The sequence below is a fragment of the Nestor notabilis genome, unplaced genomic scaffold (assembly GCF_000696875.1).
Source record: "Nestor notabilis isolate BGI_N333 unplaced genomic scaffold, ASM69687v1 scaffold14424, whole genome shotgun sequence".
Classification (NCBI taxonomy): Eukaryota; Metazoa; Chordata; class Aves; order Psittaciformes; family Psittacidae; genus Nestor; species Nestor notabilis.
Window position 1 is genome coordinate 24,737 of NW_009926138.1, and position 24,407 is coordinate 49,143.

The 24,407-nt window shown below is 35.4% G+C and overlaps 1 protein-coding gene across 1 annotated transcript in view; it reads right to left on the minus strand.

The window, feature by feature from the left end:
- Nucleotides 1-24,407, minus strand: part of THOC2 (THO complex 2) — a 50,908-nt gene that overhangs the window by 20,647 nt on the left and 5,854 nt on the right. Inside the window, exons 2-20 of the mRNA XM_010013404.1 lie at nt 23,764-23,822; nt 21,902-21,993; nt 20,700-20,751; nt 18,619-18,689; nt 17,763-17,884; nt 16,853-16,986; nt 15,019-15,185; nt 14,280-14,372; nt 11,711-11,866; nt 9,824-9,996; nt 9,486-9,681; nt 6,985-7,026; nt 5,681-5,811; nt 5,493-5,594; nt 4,197-4,281; nt 2,903-2,996; nt 2,332-2,412; nt 1,956-2,052; nt 64-181 (exon numbers count right to left, since the gene is read on the minus strand). Coding sequence (XP_010011706.1) covers nt 64-181; nt 1,956-2,052; nt 2,332-2,412; nt 2,903-2,996; nt 4,197-4,281; nt 5,493-5,594; nt 5,681-5,811; nt 6,985-7,026; nt 9,486-9,681; nt 9,824-9,996; nt 11,711-11,866; nt 14,280-14,372; nt 15,019-15,185; nt 16,853-16,986; nt 17,763-17,884; nt 18,619-18,689; nt 20,700-20,751; nt 21,902-21,993; nt 23,764-23,822 — 2,065 coding nt within the window. The remainder of the gene's footprint in view (nt 1-63; nt 182-1,955; nt 2,053-2,331; nt 2,413-2,902; nt 2,997-4,196; nt 4,282-5,492; nt 5,595-5,680; nt 5,812-6,984; nt 7,027-9,485; nt 9,682-9,823; nt 9,997-11,710; nt 11,867-14,279; nt 14,373-15,018; nt 15,186-16,852; nt 16,987-17,762; nt 17,885-18,618; nt 18,690-20,699; nt 20,752-21,901; nt 21,994-23,763; nt 23,823-24,407) is intronic.

Here is a 24,407-nt window from a genome sequence, read left to right on the forward strand (position 1 = left end):
AGTCTTTAGAACCACCATTAAGAAGCAACAGCTATTAATTAATTAAATTTAACATGGACATACCTCAGCTTTTAGTTGTTCTCCACCAGTCATGGCTTCCAATTGCTCCATTGTCATTTCTTCTGTGATTTCTATCCCTGCCATTTTCTGTACTACCTCTTTTAAAATAAGCAAATCAAAGCTGCACAGAAAACAGAAAAGTGGAGTCAAACCAAGAATATTTGTTTAAGAAATGGAACCTATGGCATTGAATACAGTATAAAGCAACACTATGATGAGCATGAAAACAAATAACATTTAATTCTTTTATGAATAAGAAACTAGTACATTGCGTGCACCAGGATTTCTTTATTGCAACTAAAATGTTAGTACTTAATAGCAATGCAGGCATTCAAACAGCTGGATTCCAGAAACCCTTCACAATGTCCTTAGTTTTGCAAATAATAGTGAGAGTAGTGTTATTAAGTATCAACAAATTAATCATAAAGGTTATTGCTCCCTTTTGTTGTTTTACATGCTTCATACTGTATCTATCCAGTTATTTCATAAACATGGAATATTTTAAACTTTATTAAAAATTTCTAGAATAGCATATAGCCTTAGAAATTTACTGGCAAAATTAGTCTGGAGAAGTTATTTGGAACTTGGAAGACTTCTTTTACTTAAGACACAGAATATACAAAACGCTCCAATAACCATCCTGACCAGAGACCAGGCTTTAACTTCCTGCCCTAAATTCTACAAGGGCAATGACTTCTACTCAAAGGAATATAGTAAACTGCATCATAATTACTCAAATCAGCAATATTTTCCAGTCACTTCTGAAATTCGTGTGACCTACTTACAGGAAGTTTGACCTGTGCCCTCCAAATCAAAGGGTTGTATTTAAATAATTTATACTGCTGATATTTTTGCGTTGCTGTTCCAACCATGAATATGCTTTCTGTCTAGGAACTAAGCGATACCAGCATATAGCCAATTCAAATAATTGAATACACCAGTCCTATGAAACTGGTGACAGTGGTAAAACCATTTTATTTCTACAATCCCAGATACTAAACTAAGCAAGGTTTCTTGGTTTGTTTGGTTTTGGTTTTTTTTCCCCAATATACCTGAAGTCTTAATTCTAAAGGAAACATTACTTACCCTTCCTCTGTAGCTCAACGTAATTGTACCATCATCAAAATACAAAACAAATTGGGGACAGAGGAGCACACGAGACTGATTGTCTACATTGCAGGGAAGGTGAAAAACTAGATTTCTCAACAAATACCCTAATATCATGCTGCATTATCTCCATTGGTAAGCTGTCTTTCAGTAAGCATATGGGGATTCACAATAGAAAAAAGCTGATACTCACCTATGTGATAAAAATAACACATTAAGTAAACAAATGAAACAATAATAGTAAATGATGGGAATGGAAGGACAAAAGGAAAATACAAATTGCAAACCTTATTTAATTTTTTTTTTGAGTTATAATTAACATTGACCTATGAAGAAGCAATTCAACTGCCATTAAATGAACTGGACAAAGTATTTAAAGCAACGTTTAAATGTTAAGAGCCAGGTCTGAAGAGAAGACATTACAAGGAAAGAATGAACTAAAACAGTCACATCCTTTTATGATCACAGGTACTTATTCCTTAAACAACATACTGTAATTTCTGTAAGGGTATTACATACTGGCAGGGTTTTCCCCTGTCTGGTTAGTTGTTAAGATAACGGTACTAAAATAAGTTACAGATGAAAAAATCAGTACTTCAAAAATAATATGCCACAGCTATGCAATTAGAGGAAAAATAAAGAGGATATTATTCTTCCTGCTATTTAAATTTCTTAACCTTCCTAGCATTACGGAGTTTTACCACTACTAGAGTAACTACTACATCAAGCACCCATGGATCAGCAAACACCCAAATAATACATTATAAAAACAGTTGGGCCAGACTTGCCTTTTCCCAGCTTTCAGTTGGTTGGCTACATACTGAAGTAGACCAGCAAGTTCAATTGGGTATTTTCGGAACACTGCACCACAAAAGCTAGCCAGACCTGAAGCAACAAGAAACAGTTGTGACTGCACCTCATGAGATATTGATCATAACATAGCCATTAACCAAGTACATGCAGAAAGTCTGCAGTACATGGACTTTTGCAACACAAAGAAAAAAAAAATCTTTTCCTATTGATTTAACTTGCCAGCTTTCTGTTTTGTTTAAAAAATTAGCTGGTAGATCCAAAAATTGATCATAATGATCAATAGTATGATAAGTCATAGGGCAGGTGAAGTATTTTAAACATAAATGTAATAAATGAAACAAAAATACTAACTCTGCAGCCAGCTCGAGATTGTAGTGTCATCGTGCTTCATTCTCTCCTTCTCAGGGTTTGCTAGAGCTTCAATAATACAGTCTTCCGTGGAGTTAAAGAGAATATTTTCCCTCAGTTTGTAAACACAAAAGTTACACAGCCCTGTTTTTCCAGCTCCACTGTTTGTAATATGTGAACATGATGTGCAAGGATAGCAAGCATTATCTAGGGGATCCACTAAGAGAGTTTTGGTATAAAAAAATAAAATAATGAAAGAAACAGTAACGTAAAAAGCAGTATTTATCTCACTATTTACAGGACCACTATGCCTTCAAGAACAGGGTGGAAGTAGTAAAGAAAACCCCAAAAACCTTAAAAATAAAGTTTAATTTGCTTAGTGTGAAATAATGAATAGAGGGTTCTGCAACCCACTCAGAGCACAAAGGTATCTGCAAATGTCGTTAAAATTTCCAGCAAAAAGCAGCAAGAACAGAAAACAGGACATAATATTTACTCACAGACGTTAGATTTAATCTGGCTTCAACTACAACTTTATCAGTAACTAGACGTATTGATTTACATAAAAGGATACATGCCAGGACATCGTAGTTCAGCGAAGTGAGGTATTTCAGCGAATCAACAACCGGAGTTATTAAGTTATCATATTTTTGTATTTGTGATAAGATCTGGAAGTTACAAAAGACATTCAGCTAAACAGGAGCAGTATTCCTTATCATTCACGTAACAAATCAAAAGCATTTAACAATGGTTGTTAAATGTTCAAAACCTACATAAAACACGCTTTGAAATTATTTTTCAGAAGGTCTTAAACCACTTTCAAAAGGCAATACCAGTAATTTATCTAGTACCTTAGAGATACCAGTGAAACATGTCTCTAGCATGTAAAAATCATTCTGTACAATTTTTTCTTTTCAGTTATCAGAGAATAAAATTGCAAAACCAAAACTCTTTCCTATGATTTCTTAAGAACCCTAAATCTTTGCAAAGTTTCTGTTGCTAGTTATAATAATAAAACTATTATAAAAGAAGAACCTAAGTCATAGACTCATAGAATAGTTAGGGCTGGAAATGACATTAAGATCAGCTAGTTCCAACCCCATGCCATGGGCAGGTACGCCTCACACTAAACCATGTTGCCCAAGACTCCATCCAACCTGGCCTTGAACACTGCCAGGGATGGATCATTTACCACTTCTTTGGGCAAGTGCCTCACCACCCTCACAGGAAAGAGCTTTTCTTATTAATCTAATTTTAGTATGTTCTCTTTGGTACATGACACGCATGCACATGTGCACTGCAGCTCTAATTTTTCCAAGTAAAATCTAAGAACTGTTAGATTGATAATCACAAGTCGTATTTGTGCATAGGGTGGAGATCCACCAACATACTTTTACACCTCTTAGCATTCTGTAGCACCAAGTAATCTTAAAAATCCTCCCCAACTTCATAGGAGTATTTCAGATTTCAAAGCTTTGTGCTTTCTTCTAAATGACCTTGGTGTACCTTCATCACAAGTATATCCAACCACCCACAGCAACCTAACTTGAACTTACATTCTGCATAACCTGATGATCAACACACCCCTGTACCTCTGAGACCCACCTCAGCTATCTCAGATTAAATACTTTACTCCTATAAATGAGTGGATGCAATTTTCTGTGCAGTGACTGTTATCCAAGAGCTATTGTCATATTTAACATCTCAGGCCTGTGTCCTAGTAGCAAATTAGCATGTTTTAAGTTTAACATCAAAAATGAAAAATAATGAAATTAGAACTGCCCTCTCACTAAGACAGCAGGTCCCTTCCTGTACTTTAATATATATTGTTAGGATGAAATAGTGTTCAAATACATGTAACTACATACATAGTCAAATAAAATTGTAGGATTGCTGTGGCTGAGCTTCCCAATTTGTCTTCCAGAGGGTTTCACATTTTCCTTAGTTAAACGCCTGTGAAAGAAAACATATTTTATTGGAATAGACAAGCTAGAAGAAAACAAGAAGTCAGTTCCAGTGAAGAAATACCTTTATTAGTCACAAAGATTAAATGCTCACTAGCAGGCATGTTTTAAGAAATCTAAGCATAGAAGTATTACTCCCCTGGAAATCTAAAATCTATAATCCTACAGTTGCCCCTATACTACTATGGATGGTATTCTAGTTTCAACTTCGAGGACTCTGCATTCGGAAGTTGTCAGTGGGACCTATGCCACATATAAAATCAGCATATGATGCTGTTAAAATTTCAGAAGATCAATTTAGCCACAGATCAGTCATTCTGTGTTTGTTGCATTCCATTCACTGAAAAAGTGTTAATTTCATTTTCTTACACTTCCACAGCATTCCCTGCTGAAGATATGAGCTTAACATGAAACCTGACGTCAATACATAAAATTGCATACATGGCAATCTCAACAACTGGCAGCACTGCAGCTCATGCGCACAGTTGAAATCCACTGTACAACAGAAGGGATGTGAAGTTTTCCAGCCCGTGGTAGCTATGCAGCAAGGCAGAAGAGAATCACAATGATTGTTTCTAGTTTTCATAGCTGCAAGTCCAAAGTCTTATCTATAGTAGCAATTATTCTGTCTTACCTACGCAGAAAGGTTCTAATTATGCACATCATAAAACCAGAGTATCTGCTTTTGTCAACTACAAATGGAGACCTGAAGTCCCTGAAAATGATGTCCGAGACATTAAATGCAAAGTAAATCTGAAATTGTGATCCCACTTGAAGATGAGAATGAGTCCTTCAACTCACCGCCCTACTTTCAAACCTACAGAAACTGGAACAAGATTTTTTGAGACTTTTTGGATTGAGGTGTCTCCACACCTAGAGAAAATACGGTGTACTCTGACATTTCCGTAAGCAAAGCAATTTTTCAAAGAGCATACCCATGGAAAAGGTTTGAAATAATTTAATGAAACATTTTTTACAGATGAAATATCCTTATTGGTGACAAATTGAGTCTGTATCCTTTACTCATATGACATTTTTAACCACAGTACATTAACTGCTTCATGAACAAGGATTATCAGTGAAATCACTGAGTCATTAGAAAGGGAATGTATATGTCAAGGGTTGTTTTTTTTCTTCAGTTGCTGACCTACAATACATTATATCACAGTTGATAGGTATTCATGTACTTAGTCAACTTACTTCATGATGTATTTGGCTCGGTCTATGGTCTGAGCTTTAACTTTCACTAGAAGTGGGTGACTATTGTATGTTTCATTCTTCCATTGCCCATAAAGACGGTACCTTGAAAGATGTAAAGGAAAAATACTTTTAGGACTGGCAATTCAAGAGATCACTTCCAAAGAATGGAAACAAATTATTCTACTCACCGGTACTGATATGGAAAAGTTTTGAACATTCCCCATAGTTCTTCAGACATGCATGCATTACAGTCCATCAGAGAAAGAGACGGCAGTAAGACTTGATCAGTAATACTCAACAGACAGCTAAACAGTATCTCCTGAGATAAAGACAAAGAACTCGAGGTAAGTATCGAGTAAGTACATCAGAAGCAATGCTATGCAGATACTGCACAAACTGAACATCTTAATAGACTGATGAAATACAAGTTTGCCACAAGATTAAGACTTCCTAGACAAAAACAAAGCAAAAAAAAAAAATCTAAAAAGGACTTAAGTATTTCCTATCATAAATCTTTCATTAGATAATTCATGGATCATATATACTGTCAATATTTGGACTATGTAAGATATTTAGGCAAAGCTGCTGAAGTTTTCAGCAAGTTGGCACTCATTTTCAAATCAATTAAATCATTTTAAAACTACGTACTGTGGACTTGCACAAAGTGCAACAGAAGAAAATAGATTTTGGCAACTGCTTTCAATGTATTAAGGTATTCCTGCCACTACATCCATTTTCAAAATTCCAGATTAAAGACTGAAGGCTTTATTTATGTTCCCAAGACACAGCACCGATCTCCATGTTTTCAGTATCCTACTCTCACTCCTTCTTAAGCATTTCTCTTCCCCATAGAGCTATGTTAGAATACTGGTAGTAGTGGAGGCAGAGGAGAACACTAACAAAAAAAGCCCAGAAGAGACTCATTTTCTCTGCAATGACTCAGGAAGGCTGCAATGATTCATGACAAGTGAGAAATGGGAGTAATAAATAATAATGAAAGTAATAATGAAAACTGCACAAATTTCATATTGAAAACTTGCTTCTTGATTAAAAAACATAAAAAAAAACCCAACTTGTTTTTGTAAGTTAGTTCTCAACTGGACACCTGGGTTTCATTGTGACCAATCTTGGTAAGTCAATAAATTAGAAAGTTTAGAAAGAGCTAAATTAGCCAAGAAAGAAAAGATAGCCATTGTACTATTGAACACCTCTCCTACTTCTCATTTCTCTTTTTCTTTGTGCTTTTCGTCAGTAAATTCTTTAAGATACAAGGTGCCACCATGAAAAGCATATTTACAGAATAAATAGCTGGAGGTACTTCAGCTGATTCTGAGCAAACAAGCAGTAAAATGCACTGGATTAAGAGAAAAAGATTTGAGGAATGCAGGAATAAAAAAAATAAAAAAGGAAAAAAAGAACAGGAAAACAAAACAAGAGAAAACCCTGTGACCAGTCTCAATTACAATCTCACCTTCCTCCAAAATAAACTCACCATTTTCTCTTTATCTTCTTGTTTGCTTCCATCAGACTGAAACTGTAACAGAAAAAATCATGTTAATTGAAGCATAACTAATGTAGCAGTTACAGTTTCAGAACACGGCTACCTCAGCAAAAGCATACACCTGAAGGGCTACATGTCTAGTAAAAATCTAGCCAATCTGTCAGCATTAATTTTTAAACAAGTTCAAATACAGGGATGAAATGCACTGCAAACATATATAGGGCCTTTGTACACTTATGTTGAAAATGAGGTAATAACCAACATAAAGGAAACATATAAGAAATACTGAATTTTCTTACTGGAGAGAGGGGAAAAAAAAAAAGCCCTAAGCATTCACCTTCTACCTAAAACTAAAAACCCCAGGACTTCCAACCCAATAATCAACAGCCACAGATTATTTTCCCCATCTTTCTTTCACAATAACACCCTCTTAAGATTTTAGTCTTCATTTTTAAATTACTTTCTTTTCTCTCTCCTTGTTCCACTCCATAAAAAGCATATTAAGCTATCACACCAGTAAGTGCACAATTATTTTAAAGGTACACTTGAGCAGGAAAGCTGCAGTGCAATGTTAGTAGTCTAACTTTCAAACTACTGCATGGGTTAACTTACAGTCAAATTACCTCCAGTTATAAGTACTTCTACTGTGTGTTAAATGTACTTTCATAACTAGAACATGCTGATGGCAATAATGCATTAAAAATAACTTTCCCTATGTTACCTTAACCACTCTGTCACTGACGAATTTCTTCACAGTTCCAACCTAGAGCAAATAGCTAAAATGTTGCTCATTCTTGTCAGAAAAACATTAAACTATTATATTCATATATAGATACAGTAAAACTGCACGAGACTCGTAAACTGCATGTATCCACAGAAACAAGGGCTTTCTCACAAACCTTCAGTACTTGAACTTAATTACAAAGCAGTCTTAATAGTTTGCTGACAGCAATAGAATTGATTACTCACTTATGATTTCCAAATTAGCTGCACTGTCAGTGCAACATAGTGTATCACTCAAATAGCTATCTTCTCACAGGCCAGCAAGAAATAAGCATGCTATAAAGACAGAGTATTACCCATTGGGAAATCTTATCATTCTGGTTGAGAAGATGCTGAGATATTATACCTCCTACAAAAATATGGTTTAAGTTATCGTGGTTTTCATTACAAAAAGTACTTGGAACTCAGTATAGCTTTTGCCACCCTATCATTGCATCTTGGAATGTGATGAGAGCAAACTCTCTTGCCAAGATCTGTGAAGTTAAACAAAAAGATCTTCAATCCCAAGAATTATCCTTTTTCTTTGCTCTGCAACATCACATACAGTTGAACACGAAGATTTCCCCTCCAGTGGTACATAAATTTTGAATACTCCAGTATTTGCTAGTTGTAGTTGAAATAAAATATACTTTCAAGAAAAAAAAAAAAAAAAAAAAAAAAAAGATTTAAAACTGAAAATCTCCCCTCCAGTACCATTTAGATCAACCAACTTCTCCAACATAAAAAGCTAGGTAACAAAAATAGTTATTTTTAAGTTGGGGGGGCATGTGTGTGCACTTGTTTTTAATAATAATAAAAAGTTATTTCAAAATCCATGAATTCAACGTTTCTCTGAGCTGCTATATAAAATCAAAAAAAAAAAAAAAGAAAAAAAAAAAAAAAAAAACCACCACACCACTACTGTTGACTTTGAAAATAAATTATGAACTGCCAGAAAAGCAGCAAAAGAAATCACTAGCCTCAGTGTGAGCTGCAAAGTACATTCTAAGGGAGTTCAGAATATAAACTGAACTTGCAGCCTTTGAAAACAGGTCATACTACCAACACTCCAGTGTATGCACAGTAAAAATAGCATCAAAAGACAACGACAAATCTCAAGTGGCCGTTTTATTTTTAAAGTTGGCAACTTGAAGCTTTATAGGGTGTTTTAGATCTCCACATTGAACTCACCCTTATTGGCATGCAGGGATTTGTCACTGACACCAGTGCAAGAACAGCAGCATTTTAACTGGCAGAACAGGGTGACACCCTGCTAATTAAAGAGATGCAACATCTCCTACTTCCCAAGTAACCCAACAGGTGGAATACCAACTGCTATTTTAAATACTGGATGCGTATTAGGTTATTGTTCTCATTGGCTACGCTGTCACTCTAGTGATATAAAAGCTTCTATGCAATCACCATCAAATGTCTGTTGGGTATTTTTTTAAAATATCCATATACAGATAATGCTTTAGAAGATGAAGACCATAATGAGAAATTAATTATTATTAAATATTCCTGGTTATAAACCTTAAGTGCCTTAATTCGTTCATAAAAATGGTTTATCGATCATAAAAACAATCAGGAATTAAAGTAAGATTTTCCAAATTTGTTCTTAATCAAAGAAATTTTCTGTTTCAGTATTTAAATATATACACTCGAGCATTCTTTAACATCAGATTAATTGGTATTTTTCGAGTTTTGACAAGCTGTTCTGTCATACCAACCTCTTTCATAAATGCTTTTCCAAGACGCACCACTTTCGCAAATAGAATGGGATCATGGGAGAGATGAGGACCAAGGTAACAAAGCATGTTGAACACTTCCTTTCTCAGGTCCTCGAAGCTGTCCGCTTGTTTTGGTGCTCTCTTGTTTGGCAAAGAGGAAATTGGTGACCCTTTAGCTCCTTTAGGTACACCAACTCTAAAAAATAAGATAGGTAGCATGTCACATGAAACAAGTTTTAGAAATATATCAATATAGTTAGGCTTATGGGTGAATTTAGGCTCATAAATAAATAGTAGGTTTCCCGTACATAGCAACAGAACGATACTTTTCACTTTACCTGCGGTACAGAGGTTCAACTGTAACATGTACAAGCTGGCAAAGGGCAATTGCAATAGGCTTGTGTGAAGTAGCATAAAACGGAGGCATCTGATCCATAATACTTTGTGCGTGCTGCCAGTCACCAATTTTTAATAAAGCTTCCAATAAGCCAAGTTTCTGATTATCAGGAGGCTGCAAGATAATAATGAAAGAGCATATTCATAAAGTAGTCTTAGTATTTGTCCTTCAGCATTATGCAGCTGTAATCCATAGCTAGAGAAAAACACCCTAGTATTTTAACTACATAGTAAAAAAATGTATAAAATAAAATTCAGCTAGGCATTCAGACAATAAGCACACTTCTAAAGCAGTGATAAACCAGTCCACATAAAATCCAACATCTGGATCAAAGTTAAAAATAAAGTTCAAAACAGAAGTTTATAAAGTTGCCTGTGACATTTTGAGAAGTAATGATTATAACATAGGTCATTCTATTGCAGTTTATTTCTTCACATGGAAATTTAAGAACAATACAAGCATTTAGGAATCCTTTGTGTTTTGTGGTGTTCTGGATTTAAAAGCACAAATTTCTCTTGCAAAGCCAGATCAGACAAGAGTCAGTGTGGAACTGCTGTCCAATCTAGTCACACTGCTGAGTTGTGTGACTTCTCAGGTATTTCCCTATTATTTGGTTATGTCAAATGCACCTTAAAACGCAAAAGCAGATAATGCATTTGCCCATACTAAATTATTCACATTGGAGTCATGAGACAATAATAAATTTTAACCACACAAAATAAGCACTTCGTGAATTTATAAGAAAAGTCAGTAATCATTAAACACTATATTTTTTTTTTCCGGGCATTTATTCCATGATACTGTTTCAAAAACTGTACACTAAAACTGGATCCAAAGTACTCAAATTAAGACTGTCAACAGCTTTCACATTATTTACTCTACTAATTGCTATGAACTGCACAGAGAATCACATACAAAAATACTAACACAGAAACAAGGTTTTCAAGAAACTGCATGCATTGTATACGTGTGTAAAGAGTCAACAAAATTGTTTCTGTTAAGCACAGCTCTCCATTTTCCCATCTCACTGGCCCAGACTGTTATCTGTCATTGTAATCCTTCAGAAAAATGTTGCAGTTTCTCCTAAAGCTTAAGATTCCCTAGTTCTTAATTCTAAATAAGATGTTTTGAGCATTACTTAGACTCTCAAATGAAGCTGACAAAAGATGACAACAGAAAGGCTGCTAAGAGATTAAATAACTTTGGTTTTCAAGTACGACTTGGACACACAGATACAAATCAGACCTAGAGCAACATGAACAATACATAACACAGTAGCACATTAAATAAAGGGTATACATTTACACATACATAGATACAGATTTCATGGAAAGCACAGCTGACAGTTACAATTTAAAATGTTCAGTTCAAACCTTTTTCTACAATGCAGCATAATCATACCAGCATTCCTAAGCCTGGCAATTCTTCATGTCCCAATTCTTGACTGGGAGAAATAAGGAATAAACTCTCAGTAACGTGCTTATTTTTAAGAAATCAACTAGGATGATACTATCACAGGTCCTAGAAAACACAGTTGTTAAAGATTGTGAAGTGTATCAATGCTGAGAAATACTCAGTTTAGCTGATACAACAAAAAGGAAATAATTAACCACTGAACCAAGAACATTAAACCTAGAGAAATCCAGAACAAACCCCAAACCACGCATTTTTCACATTCAATATAATAGAAAAGGATAGACACAAGCCTTTCAAAAAAATATGCACCTGTCTGTTTCAAATAAATATAAAAGTGTTTTCATAACAATTCTGTTTAGTTTAAAATCATTTAAAATATTTTTATTGGAAAGGAAACTATTCAGACACACACCTTCTCAGTTTTTTCCTCCTCTTTTTCTTTTTCTTTCTCCTTTTCCTCAGTCTTTTCCGAGGATAAGACGACCATTGTAAGCTTTCTGACAATTTGCTTAGCTTCCACGATCTCTCGTTTGTGTTCCTCAATGATGGCATTATCCCCCGGAAGAAGCTTAAAAAAAAGAAAACCAAACACTGTATCTGAAAATTTAAGTGCTGCTACCTTGGATCACTTGAGCTTCAAGCAGAAGTTTGACTTTCCTTGTTACTAATAAGATAAACTAACTGCCCAGAAGATTCCTTCCCTTATCACCATCATTGCAGCAAAACAGTATACTAAGACTATTCCAAAATCAAGGACCCCTGAGAAATGACACCATTCTACTTCCTCACAACCATTACCTGTGTAAGTTCCCCTTCCCCTCTCCACTTTACCATCCAATTGTAGCTAGATGGTGACAATTGCACACATACTTGATGGTAGCATTTACAAAATTCAGTGTCTTATAACAAAGTGAACATTCAAAGGCATATGTTTTTACTTGCTCTTCTAATGGGGGGAAAAAAAATCATCAGCAAGGAAAACCAGGTATCCTACTTAGACACACATTTTGATTGTGTCTTTATTTTAAAGGAATGTTGTTTAGAGCTTACCAAATTTCCTACTTATCAGCAATGTGGGTTACACACATGTAACAATTGTTCCTTAAAAGCCATCTTACATTAAGAGATACCCAGTATGATAAAACCTCAGCATAGTCTTGTACTTGAAAATGATCAGGGTGAGGAATTGTCCTAGGTTGTAGGGAATATAACCCTATATTCACAAATTAAAAGGTCAAGTTGTGAACCAGAAGGAAAGCTCTTTTGTTGACAAAACCAAACGTCAATTTGATTCCTAAAATCATGCTCAAACTTTAACTGCAAATAAGTAATCAAAACTTACTGTAGAGTTACGACCTCTTTGATAAAATCAACAGAAGAGAAGATTATTTTAACAAGGGAAGATTTTACAGGCTTTTTCCACCCAAACTGACTGTAGAAGGAAAGTCTAAGCATCACATTCTTCAGAGAAAGGATTGTAGAATTCCCCAATTTCATAGAAATTTGGGGAAGAATCCCACTTGGTAAAGTAAAAGGTTTAAAGAGCTACGCTTTTCTCATTCGAAAACACAGGTAACCTACTAACATTCACCAACAATTACCTAGTGTAAATCATAGGAGTAAATCATAAGATGCAATACATGCTATATACAGCTGTGCATATATAAACACAAATAGAGAACATTTCTTAAAGGTTTGGAAGGGGAAGGGAGGGCACAGGTGGGGAGAACATTCCTGATACAAATGATAACCCTGTCAGCTGCTATTGCATAGGAACTGCACAATATATACCATTTAAGACTCAACACCTACATGCTAATAATTTTCTTGAAACTCGCATAGCAAGTTAAATTAAGCCTGAACTGAGAAGAGACAAAAAATGCCATTGAGACAGAAACTGGCAGAGCAATACTGGAATGAAGTAGATTAAAAATGAGACTGAGAATCAACATGACAAAGGTGAACAGTGTAAGTGATGCAGGGACCATTCTAGCTCCAAGACTGCCAGAAAACATGCCCATACCTATACAGGTCTGAGTTGAGATTGCACAGGACACTCTAATTCCAAGTCTAAGCATGTCATGTAAGCTTATAAACATTCCTTAACAAACTAATATTATCATCATGCATTCCTCCCTCCACATCGATTATCTGAGACATGCACTCCTACTCCTGCTCCACCCAACATGTTCTTAGCCAAAGTACTCCTGTGAAGCCAGAGACAGTTATTGACAGGTCCTATTGTGACTAATGCTATTAACTGTCACACAATTAATGGCATGACTACATTCCAAGTTTTCCACAGCCCATTTCCTTTATTTCAGTCAAGAGTATTAAAGTATCCATGGATATTCTGAAATTAAAAAATCATGTGTACTGTAAAGTTATTTTTATAATTGTAGCATTCTCTTTACCATCTGCCAAATTAGTATGTTGCTTGGTTTGAGAAGTGTCAGACTGGAGAGGGTACATCCCTCTGATTAAGTGTGAACATGTAACTCCATTTTCCTCTTCCAAACTAACAAATGGTCAAGATTCTTGCAGGTGGGAGTGACAGGCCTATTTAGGAACATAAGAGGGTTGATTTTCTTTTTAAAACATCCCACTATTAAACTAAACCAAGACTGTTAGGAGCTGAGTGTCCTACCACTTCTTCAGAAATCGATCTTGTAAAGCAGAACAGCCAAAGGGTCTGGTTCTTAAGGAACATTACTCAGGCATTTCTCTCCTGTTCAGGCAGGGGGTAAACAATCTGGAGGATGCTACACAGATAACCCAAAGAAAGTACATCAGCATTCATATTTCAGTTTGTGTTTATATGAATATGCAGCATTAGAAAGTTTAAAAGACATTAAACATGCACATATACAGATATTGCACAGTATGTCCTGAATCTGAAGCTTTAGGAATAGAGAGTCAATTATCTGTTTTCTTTAAATTTTCTTAGGTTTTATATTTGAGAGACTAACACCATCACTTACATGAACATAAAGGTCTTCCAAATCTATGAGATTATGTTGCAGAAGGACAGCAGCAACTCTGTATAAGGAGGAAGGTGTCTCACCACTTGGATCCTAAAAAGGGACAAGATTGCAAATGTAAGGAAAAAAAACAGCAGTCAGACAACTGCAGAAGGTCATGAAACAGGAAAGAACTACTCAAAGTGTAGATAAAATATATTAACTCATAGTCCTCCTTATTATCATGTAAGTGCTATTTAAGCCACTGGACTTAACTGTGATACAGAGTCAGAATTTTCAAAAACAAATACTCAATTATCTTCACATCTTACGGTGCCTGTATGCAATTCCTAACCATACACGAAAAAAACCTCTTGAATATTTTAACAAGTATCAGCCATGTCTCCCTTGCAAACATGCTCTTCATTCCTGGGGACAAGTCTTTTGTTTATAAGGTACAATCTCTCCATTCATGCTAGTCCTTATATAACCATACAAAAGTTCAAATGGAAAGCATCAAGTACATTTTCAGCTGTCTTGGAGAATCCTAAGCGTTCTCCTGTAAAGTACATTACAGACTTCCACTCAAATCATTAAATTACTGCTTTCAATACTGGAATTTTACACCTTAGAAATTAATTTTCATGTTAAAAGAAAAAAAAAATAAAATCTGCAGCACAAATCTGTTAGCACTGACTGTAGTTCAATGCCAAGTACGACCAACCACCACAACCAAAAACTGAGAATGGAGATACATTACCTGATAAAATTTGAATTTGAACCCAAGGATATGGCATAGAGTTTGAGGTTCACACATGTACATGTAAGACTCTATCAGTGGTACAAAGAAGTCATCATACTCAGGCCTGCACTCATAGACTTCAAGGATAATATCCAAAACTCTGTTAGGATCGAGGTTAAAGCATCCTAGGGGAGAAAAACAGAGCAGAAAAGCTTAACATAGCTATGTTTCATCTTCTTTCTGTTACTAAACCACAAATACATTGAAGTTAATTCTTTTCAGTTAAAATTGAGCCTGGATTTATCCACAGCAAAATAATCTGGATCATCTGTAACTACAGCATTGATCATTTTGACTTATATTGAATAATGAGCTAAGCAAAGATATTAAACAGGGCATCCAATTCAGACTACAGCAAAAACTAGAAACTGCCACCTTAAGGCAAACATTTAAAAAGTAAAAACCCAACGTCAATAAGACCCCAGTGCCAGCAAAAGGCATGGGTTTCTTCCTCTCTTCTTGTGCTGCCACACATATTCATGCAGTTGCACGGATCAGATAGCTAGAAATTATTTTACACCCCAAAACTTGTTCTGGTTTGCGCTAGACCCTCATCCACCAGGTTGTATTGGCCTGTGAATTCAGTATTACTGCTAGTGTTAGAGAGAATGGTTTGTTTATTTTTGAGGAGCTCAAGAGCAAGGATACAGATCAGGTAAGCCAATGTTGTAATCATACCTGTAGTTTACTACATAAACTTTTCTACCAGAAGTCCAGGAGAGGTCCTCAAGACAGAAATACTACTTAGATCTAAAGAATCCACATCTAGACTATTTTTTTCATTGTGCCATGAGAAGTTTTCTCCAGGCACATCCGCTATGCAGATATATAACTGCATCAGTCTTCCCTTCCCAAAAAGACATTTCTACTACACCAGAACCTACTGCAAGTCAGTACTTTAAAAGAATTGACAATTTATGGGAAGTCTATTTGCAATTCCTAAAATCCCAGAAGACAGAAAAACGTTTTGCTATAGAATTTCTCAATCTGAGTATTTTTACTGTAGTAACTAGCAAAACCATCCTCTTCTCTAGCTCTCTTCCAAAACAAGTATTATTATTACAGGGGTTTGACAGTCTCAGGAAAAATTCTGTGACAGACTACAAATAATCTTTTATAAAATAGTAGCATAGCCTTTGAATGTTACTGCACTGGCACCATATGAAACAGGCTCTGGTGCAAACATTGTATAAAATTCTTTATTCAAAGAGGAAGTGTAAAACATGGGCAATTGCATGTGTTTCCTGTTTTTAATACATTTTGCACTTTGATTGTTACATTCTTGCCGAGTCTCAACTTAGTAAGTATTCTTCCTTTTAGTTTTGTTTGTGATTTGTCCATATTTCTACTACTTATTTCTTTTTCTAATGAATCACTCAATTCAACTTCTTTAAGACTGAAAGAATATTCATGCATTGAACCACGTATTTTTGACACCAAAAGCATTACTTTGTTTCACGGCAACCTGCCTGCTCACACATCCACAAAAAACACTGCTGAAATGAATCAAAATCACATCATGCATATTTGAGGCTGTATATAAAATCAGTATCTAAAATAACTACACAACATTCCCAAAATTAACTCTGCCACAGAACAGGAACTTCCAAATGTCATAATTCTGTCCAAGGTGATCTATAAATACATGTTACTATCACACTACATGTCCACATGACATACTATTTGATCCACAGATTATCTCAAAAAGTAGTCTAAAGTCATTTTCCGTAAGAAAAAGTCATAAGATCATGTAAGAAAACCAGTGCCCATATTCTTTCAACGAACTCCTTACCTATTAAAGATTTGATATTTTCAAGGATTAGATCACTAGTGATATTTCCAGATAAGTCTTGCCCGAGTTCTGCAATGAGCTTTGCATAACCTTCATTTTCCTCTCTCAATAAATTAAACTTCTGTTGCTTATAACTGCAAATAAACAGAAATTAAACACTATTGTGTAACATACGTCCAGTGAAGCTTATTTATGCTCTTAACATTAAATTTGTTGTACAAAATGCTAATTTTCAACATGTTAAGAAGTCATAATTTACTTGTGCTATTGCAAAAATCATAGAATGCAGTACAATGAATACCTGTAAGGTAGTAAGCAGTCTCTAAACAAATCCAACTCTTCCATTTCAAATGCAGACCATTTAAAAGCAAAATCATGCTTATACTTGTAAAGCTTGCTCTTAAGACACTATGCTGGATAACTGCTCTGTAGCGCTTAAAGACCTGTTCTAGTTTTAAGTGGTGTTCTTTGAGACCAAAACATTGGATGCACACAAAACCAAACATATACCACAAAAATATACCCTGTGTTGCCACAATTAACGTAACATTTGCTTATTTATGAAAACAAATGCCTATGCTTAACTGATGAAACAGCAGTGATTAATTTTCTCATAAAGTTCACATATGCCACAAAAAATTAAGTATTTAATCTGCACGTCTAGAATCACCATAGCAATAGGTGACATTTAAAAAAAATTTTACATTTCTTGAGAGTTTGAAAATTCAGAGGGGCAACAAGGTTCTTTTTTCAATGATGAGTTTAAATCTAGAAAAACTCATCTCCCAAGGAAAAATACAGATTTTATTAAAAGAAACATGACACATTGCTAGAAAACATTGTCACCAGACTGTAATTACCACTGACCCTCCCCACCCGCTCCCCAAGCAACCCTCACCCCAAAACTTACAATAGTTTTGTCTTTATTTTAACTGATTTCTGATTGAACTGTTGTGACTGCTTGATAAGTCCTAATGACTCCAGCGTCTCTGGATCTAAACGCTCCTTTAGGACAGTGTCAGATACAAGATACTAAAAAACATTGAAAACATACAGCAAGTTTGTCAATTACAAAGACCTAGAAACCATCTGATTATTACTTTATGCTACTTATGTATTCTGACTACAACCACCAAGTTCAAATGTTATGATATACCATCACACTATATGCATTCTGCTTCAAGCACAGAAATAGACAAAACAGAGAAACTATTCAACTGAAATTGGAATTCTACAGTGGTAGATTTTCACATACAAGAACACCTTGAAGAAACAAGCCCAAGCCCTAGGGTCTAATTGCTGGTAACAAAGTATATATTGCATAGCACCTAGGAATATTATTACCAACAGCCACATATTTACAAAGCTTATACCCATTCTCTCCCATATTCTGGGAGAAAAGCTTTATTTACATATGCTGAATTTTCCTACAAATCAAGCTCATTCCATGTGGTTAGGAATGTCACTTTTAAAGACAGAGGAGGCTGCATAAAGGAGAAGTCAAACATACTTCAGAAGCAAGATTTCTGTTGAACTGACAGGGAAAAAATGAAGTTCTTTCAAAACTCTTCAAAGAATCCACAGGACAATTATGCTTTAGTACTCTACCACAGCACTTTGAAGATACATTTTTAAATTACTTGGGAATTTATTAAAACATTCTAGTAGTCTTTTCTTCAAAAAAGAGCAAGCGTCAAAACATCATGATTTTTCTTGTTGGATTTTGGCGTATACTTTTATCAAAAGACTTTCTATGTGCAACTTACCAAACAGGCTAATACCAGCTGGGTAAAGTGATCTCTCTTACTTTTTTCTTCTAAACAGCTTGTTTCAATATCTATTATAAAAGGAGACAGAAAAGAAGGAAAAAAGAAATCATATACTTGTAGAACTCACAAGAGTTTATTCTTCTTATTACTATTCCAACAAACGCTACTGATAACACAGTGTGAAGCAGCTTGTTCATAACATACTAGCTTCTTGCCACTTTCCAGCTACTCATCCACCTTGAGGTCTATACAGTACTTCGATGACAATTCTCACACACCCACAAATCTCGGGAAAAGGTAAAACAGAATCCAGAGGAATGCCATAATTATTTTTCCTGCGCTTCTCTCTGTTGCAGTAAGTTTAGGGCAAGCATTAAGAATCAATAATAAGCATGAAAGAAGAGAAATACGAATGGCTGTGTCTTCAGAGTAACAGCCATTTACTGCCTGGTCTGTAATCTTTTACTAGCTATGATTCTGTATTTCCATTCTTTTCTTTTGCATCATCAGCTACTGAAGGCAATTCATAAACTCACTCGTATGGGAAGCCAGGCCAGAAGACAATGGCCAAGGACACACACCTGGCTAAAGCAGTTTCAAAAAGCACATCATTACAGGACATGAGGAGCTGCAAAAGGAGTAGAGAACTCAAGAATGCAAGGCGGTCATCACAAAAACAAACAAACAAAAAAACAAAGAGAAACACACACACAGAAAAACAGACCCTTAGAGGTAATAACAACAAAAATCAGGAAAAAAAAAACAAGCCCACAGACAGAGTGAAACCAGTGATGCAGCAGAGCAGAAAAACTATTAGTCCAGGGAATGTGGATGAGTGGATAAAATGGAGAATTCAGAATTCTCATACACTGAAACACATTAACTATAAGATGGCAACATTAGGAAAAAAAAAATCCTGATAGTAGCTAATACTGGTTAGAAGGGAAAAGCATTAGAGAAAACTCATTAAAAATAAGCAAGAAATTGTCATATGTCCTTTGTCCCAGTTTGAAACCTAGCTCCTTAGCCATGCTATTTCCCTCCTACTAGTGGAGGCAAGGCACTTTGCTAAATATTAATTGAAAGGGAAGGAAGAGTAAAAAAAAAAAAAAAAGAGAGAAAAGGGGGGGGGGGGGGGAGAAAAAGGGGGGGGGGGGGGGAAGGCAGACAGATACCCCTGTTTCAGTAATTCAAACAGTTCCAGCAGCAACTAAGTGTTCTAACCCAGCTTATAAAACAAGTGTAATACAGTGAATATTGCATTATAAAAACTAATTATTACCAAAAGATGATACAAGTACACAGAATGAAATTTTATGAAACAAAGTCACAGGCAGTCACAGCACAGTAGACCCCACACTCCTCCTGTACAGAGAACAAACTGGAATCTGCAAGGAGCTGTATTTTGTTAGAGACACACAGAACAAGACAGAAACTGCAAGCAGTTGAAAATCTGATCTGGAAAAAAAATACAGGATTGAATTGCTAAAAACATCAGAAAAACAGGTTTGGATCAACATTACAACATAAAAATCCAGAAGTTATTACCAGAACAAGAAGTAAACATCTTTAAGCCTGTTCAGTTGGCAGACAGTAATTTGGCAAATGATGCTATTTGCCTTCAGATTTCTGAACAATTAGTAAAAGCTCCATTTCACCAGTAGTGACTGTATAGATAAAAATATTTACAGAACACATTCTGAGAACAAAAGATCTACCTACCAGTAAGTCAGCTTTTATTTTAAATACTTTAAGAATGATAACAACACTAAGTCACTGAGTCCATTAGCTAACATCCAACATGCTTACAAGCTAGCTCGTTTAACTATTCTTAGCAGATCAATTTCCACTGCCTTTAATAGGTAAACTTCTAGAAACTGTAATAGAACACATCAGAAATAGAAGACATTAAGAACCAAGATACAGATACACTGAGGAAGAATCAACACATATCTTGTAAAGAGAAGCCATGCTTTAGAGATTTAAAGAAATCTCCTGAAGAATTCAGCAAGCAGATGCACAAAGCATGTATTTCTCCAAATCTGTCTCAGTGCTGAAAGGAAGGGAATCCAGCTCACCTAATATGCAGAATACATCAGCTAGAATGGAAGGCATGTCTTCCCGAAATTCCTAAAAAGAAAAAAGATCAAACTTAATGAATACAGAAATTCCAGTATCACTTTTAGAAAATTCTTATTTCATTACATAAATCACCACTTCATCATAATAGAAGTTCAGATTAATAATGCACATCATTGCTAATTATATTATTAATAATTCAGATCAATTAATAATGAAGAGGCTGAATTATTCACTAATATCTAACATAAGTGCTTTACTAATTATTGGTATGTAATGCAGTAACATAACCTTTTAATGCAATTTAAAAGAGCATCTAGTGGCCAGGGGTAAACCCCTCAGGTTGCTGCCTTCGTTTCTCTAGCACAAGAGAACTCCCTGTCTGTACAGCAAACTACAACTTCTCAGGCACCAAACAAATTACAATTTCCTACTACGACTAAAGATCAAACCTTATCAAATGCTACCCCCACAGTAAGGTGCCCTTCAGCCTTCACTTCTCCCAAACCCAATGAAGAACTTTAAAAACCTAAAATGCTTATCTTAGAATAATTACTGCAAAACATATTTTAATGTTTCTATACATGTCAAAACAGCAACCTCCGAACCTCCAAAGAATAACAAATCATTTTTAGAAGATTTATTTCTTTTCCCAATTTTTTTGGGGGGGAACACCGACATTTGGTAACCTTGGAAGTTTACAGGAAAATACCCTGTTCCTTACTTTCTCTATTTAATCAAAGCATTTTAAGAAAAAACTTTTTCAAACAAACAAGGTGCAGTGCGTTATTTCGGAGGCAGTCGCAGGGCTTTGACATCTCACCAGTAAAATGGCAGATGAGCATTGTTACACTGCAAGATGTGAATTATAAAAACCAGTAGGTGGCATTACAGACATGCTGCAAAAGCAAATGAAATCTATTTTTAGCATGCTAAAAACTTCAGTCTTCATCTGCCCTTAAAAGATCACTTAATTTTTAATTTCTGCTAAAATAGATCTACCTATCCCTCAGCACGAAAAAAAGGGAAAAACTGACGGACTACATATATCTCAGTGCACACAAATGAAGGAAGGACAAAACCCACTTTTTAGACATGGAAAAACAAGTCTGTTGAATATTATCCTGCTGGATTTTCATTCAGACTTTTATAACAAATTAAAAATTTAGGAAGTAAGCAATCATTACACACAGATACTTACTATGACATCACCAAGAACATTAGAAGCTTGATCATGCTTTAAGTTTCCTCTGACAACGTGATATGCAAGCTCATACAGAGCTTGCTGGATATCTGTTGAAAGAAAACAGGTGATTAAGGAACATACTAGGTAATCCTTGGTCTAACTTTTAAAGCAACATTTACAACAATGCTGTAGATTTCATATGCTCTGCAAGTAGAGAGGACGTGCTTTTCTTACCAATGAGAAGGGGATTACTTTATTACTGTTGATATATTAAATTTGAGCATCAGTATCTAAGGCTTCATTCAAGTAGATAGTAAGAGATGATCCACTGTCCCCAGAGAGCTTACAGAATTACAGTAAAATGGGATGAAAAACTAGTCTTGCACATAACTTGAGCGTTGGCAGTTGGTTAACAGACACCTTTACTTTATAATTCAAAAAAATAACATACATTTTTTTATGTGTATATGTAATACATAGCAAACACTCCAGTATTTTTTCTTAACTATATCTTCATTAAAAGCAGATATATTTTTTGAACGGACAGATTAATTTTACCTTTCACAGTGCTTTTGGCAAAGAACACTAATTGTTAGAGCAGGACTGGTTTAGACATTAATTCTACGTAAACCACAACTATACTACTTTAAAGGCCAGTTCAAGAGTTGATGACAGTTTGGTGCAGTACCCAATTTAATAATTTATAAAGAACCCAAACCAGCCATAAGCACAGCCTCAGATAACCTCTCCAAGTGGCTCCCCACATTGTGGAGAAGTTGTTACACATGTACACAGTCAGATCTGACCTCTCTCCATAAACTTGTGGTCTACTGGACTTCAATAAATGTTTTTCTAGAAATAAAGGGCAGAAATACAAGCGCCAGTGGAGTTTTCAGAGCTGGATCCAGGTCACATGGACTCGTAAAAATTCTTACCAGTCATCATCCCTGTACCTCACTCCAAATTACCCATATTGTCAGGTTTTTTTCCTATCACTAGAAGGACTACTCAATGATCTTAAAGGTCTTTTCCAACCTAAATGATTTCTATTTCTACTGTCTATTAATTCCTCCAATATAGCCACTGCACGTATCTATCTAGTCATTCCCACCAGGTATTTTAGATCCTGACAGCAAGGACAAAGAAAAAATAAAACAGCACACAGAAATTACCAATCTCTTTCTAGAACAGAGAACATTTGGTGACCTTTTTTCACAAACTTTGGGAATAAGACTTACTTATAATTTACATTGAAATGTTTTATCTTTTCTGCTATTACAATTGTCCATTATGATTATTTTAGCAAGAACCCAAACCAGCACCTAAACAGCATAGCACATTTGTGGTTTCAGTCATACGGAAGGATTTTTCCAACAGAGTCTGCAAAGCAAAGAAACATGTAATTTTTCTTCAAACACTAAAGATTTCATAAAGTGAAAATTCAAACTTAATGACAGTGGTGACTTTCACTAACAAAGGAGAAGAAGTCTGTAACTCAGGTACTGTTGTAAAAATTACTTTCTGCAGTATATAATCACACTTGCATACATTAGAGTTTGTATATTTAATTTTCAGAATAAAATCCAGTTGTATGTTGAGCTTGCAAAATGGAATTCCATTTTCTACAGCACAGACCAAATACTGGACTGCCTCACCACCACTTACTGCCATCTAAGAAATCTTTCACCTGGGCGTCTGAAGACAAACTGAGTTGTGGATATTTGTATTGCCTTGCAATTTGTAGTATTCACCTTTAGCACACATTAATAATCACCATATATTAATGCTCCAGGCAGACACATGCAGAGGTACCACCATCAACTGCTTCCAGGCTTTTTATTTAATTAAAAACAACCAAAAAAGCCCACAAAACTTACCTCTGAAACCCACAGAATCATGGCTCTTGTTTTCACTGACTGCACGACATAATTGCACACTGCAATAAAAAATACAAAAGAGAAAAAAACCCTTAGAAGTGGGATATTAGCACACAGAGACAAACATCTGGGGCTCGCTCTTTGTTGTTCTGGCTAAAATAACTTTAAATGTGGGCAGTTTAAATGACTGACTACATTCTGGATTTTCATAAACACTAATTCACAGAAGTTAGAGTAAGGAAATACAAGGCTCCCAAGAGATCTCACACATATATACCATACACTTAAAAATAAAACCACAACTTCCTAATATTATACATGCTTACATACAGCAAAACAAGAACACAAGGCAATTCTGGTATATGAAAGGAAGCACAGATGTGCTAGCATTAGCCTAATGTTAACAATGAAGAAATGCTTCTCACAAATACCATGACTATGATCACTTTCAAACTCTGGCCTGTAAAAAAATTTAACATTAACTAGGTGCATGATGTCCTCATGAAATGTTTTATCAATGGTAAGACAGAATTTTACCTATTCTAGTCACTAAGATAATCCATATAGGATGCAAAGATCTGTCATGTTATGTTGCCTTTAGTCACCTAAGGCTCCCTCAACCGAATTAACTGCATGTAAAAGTT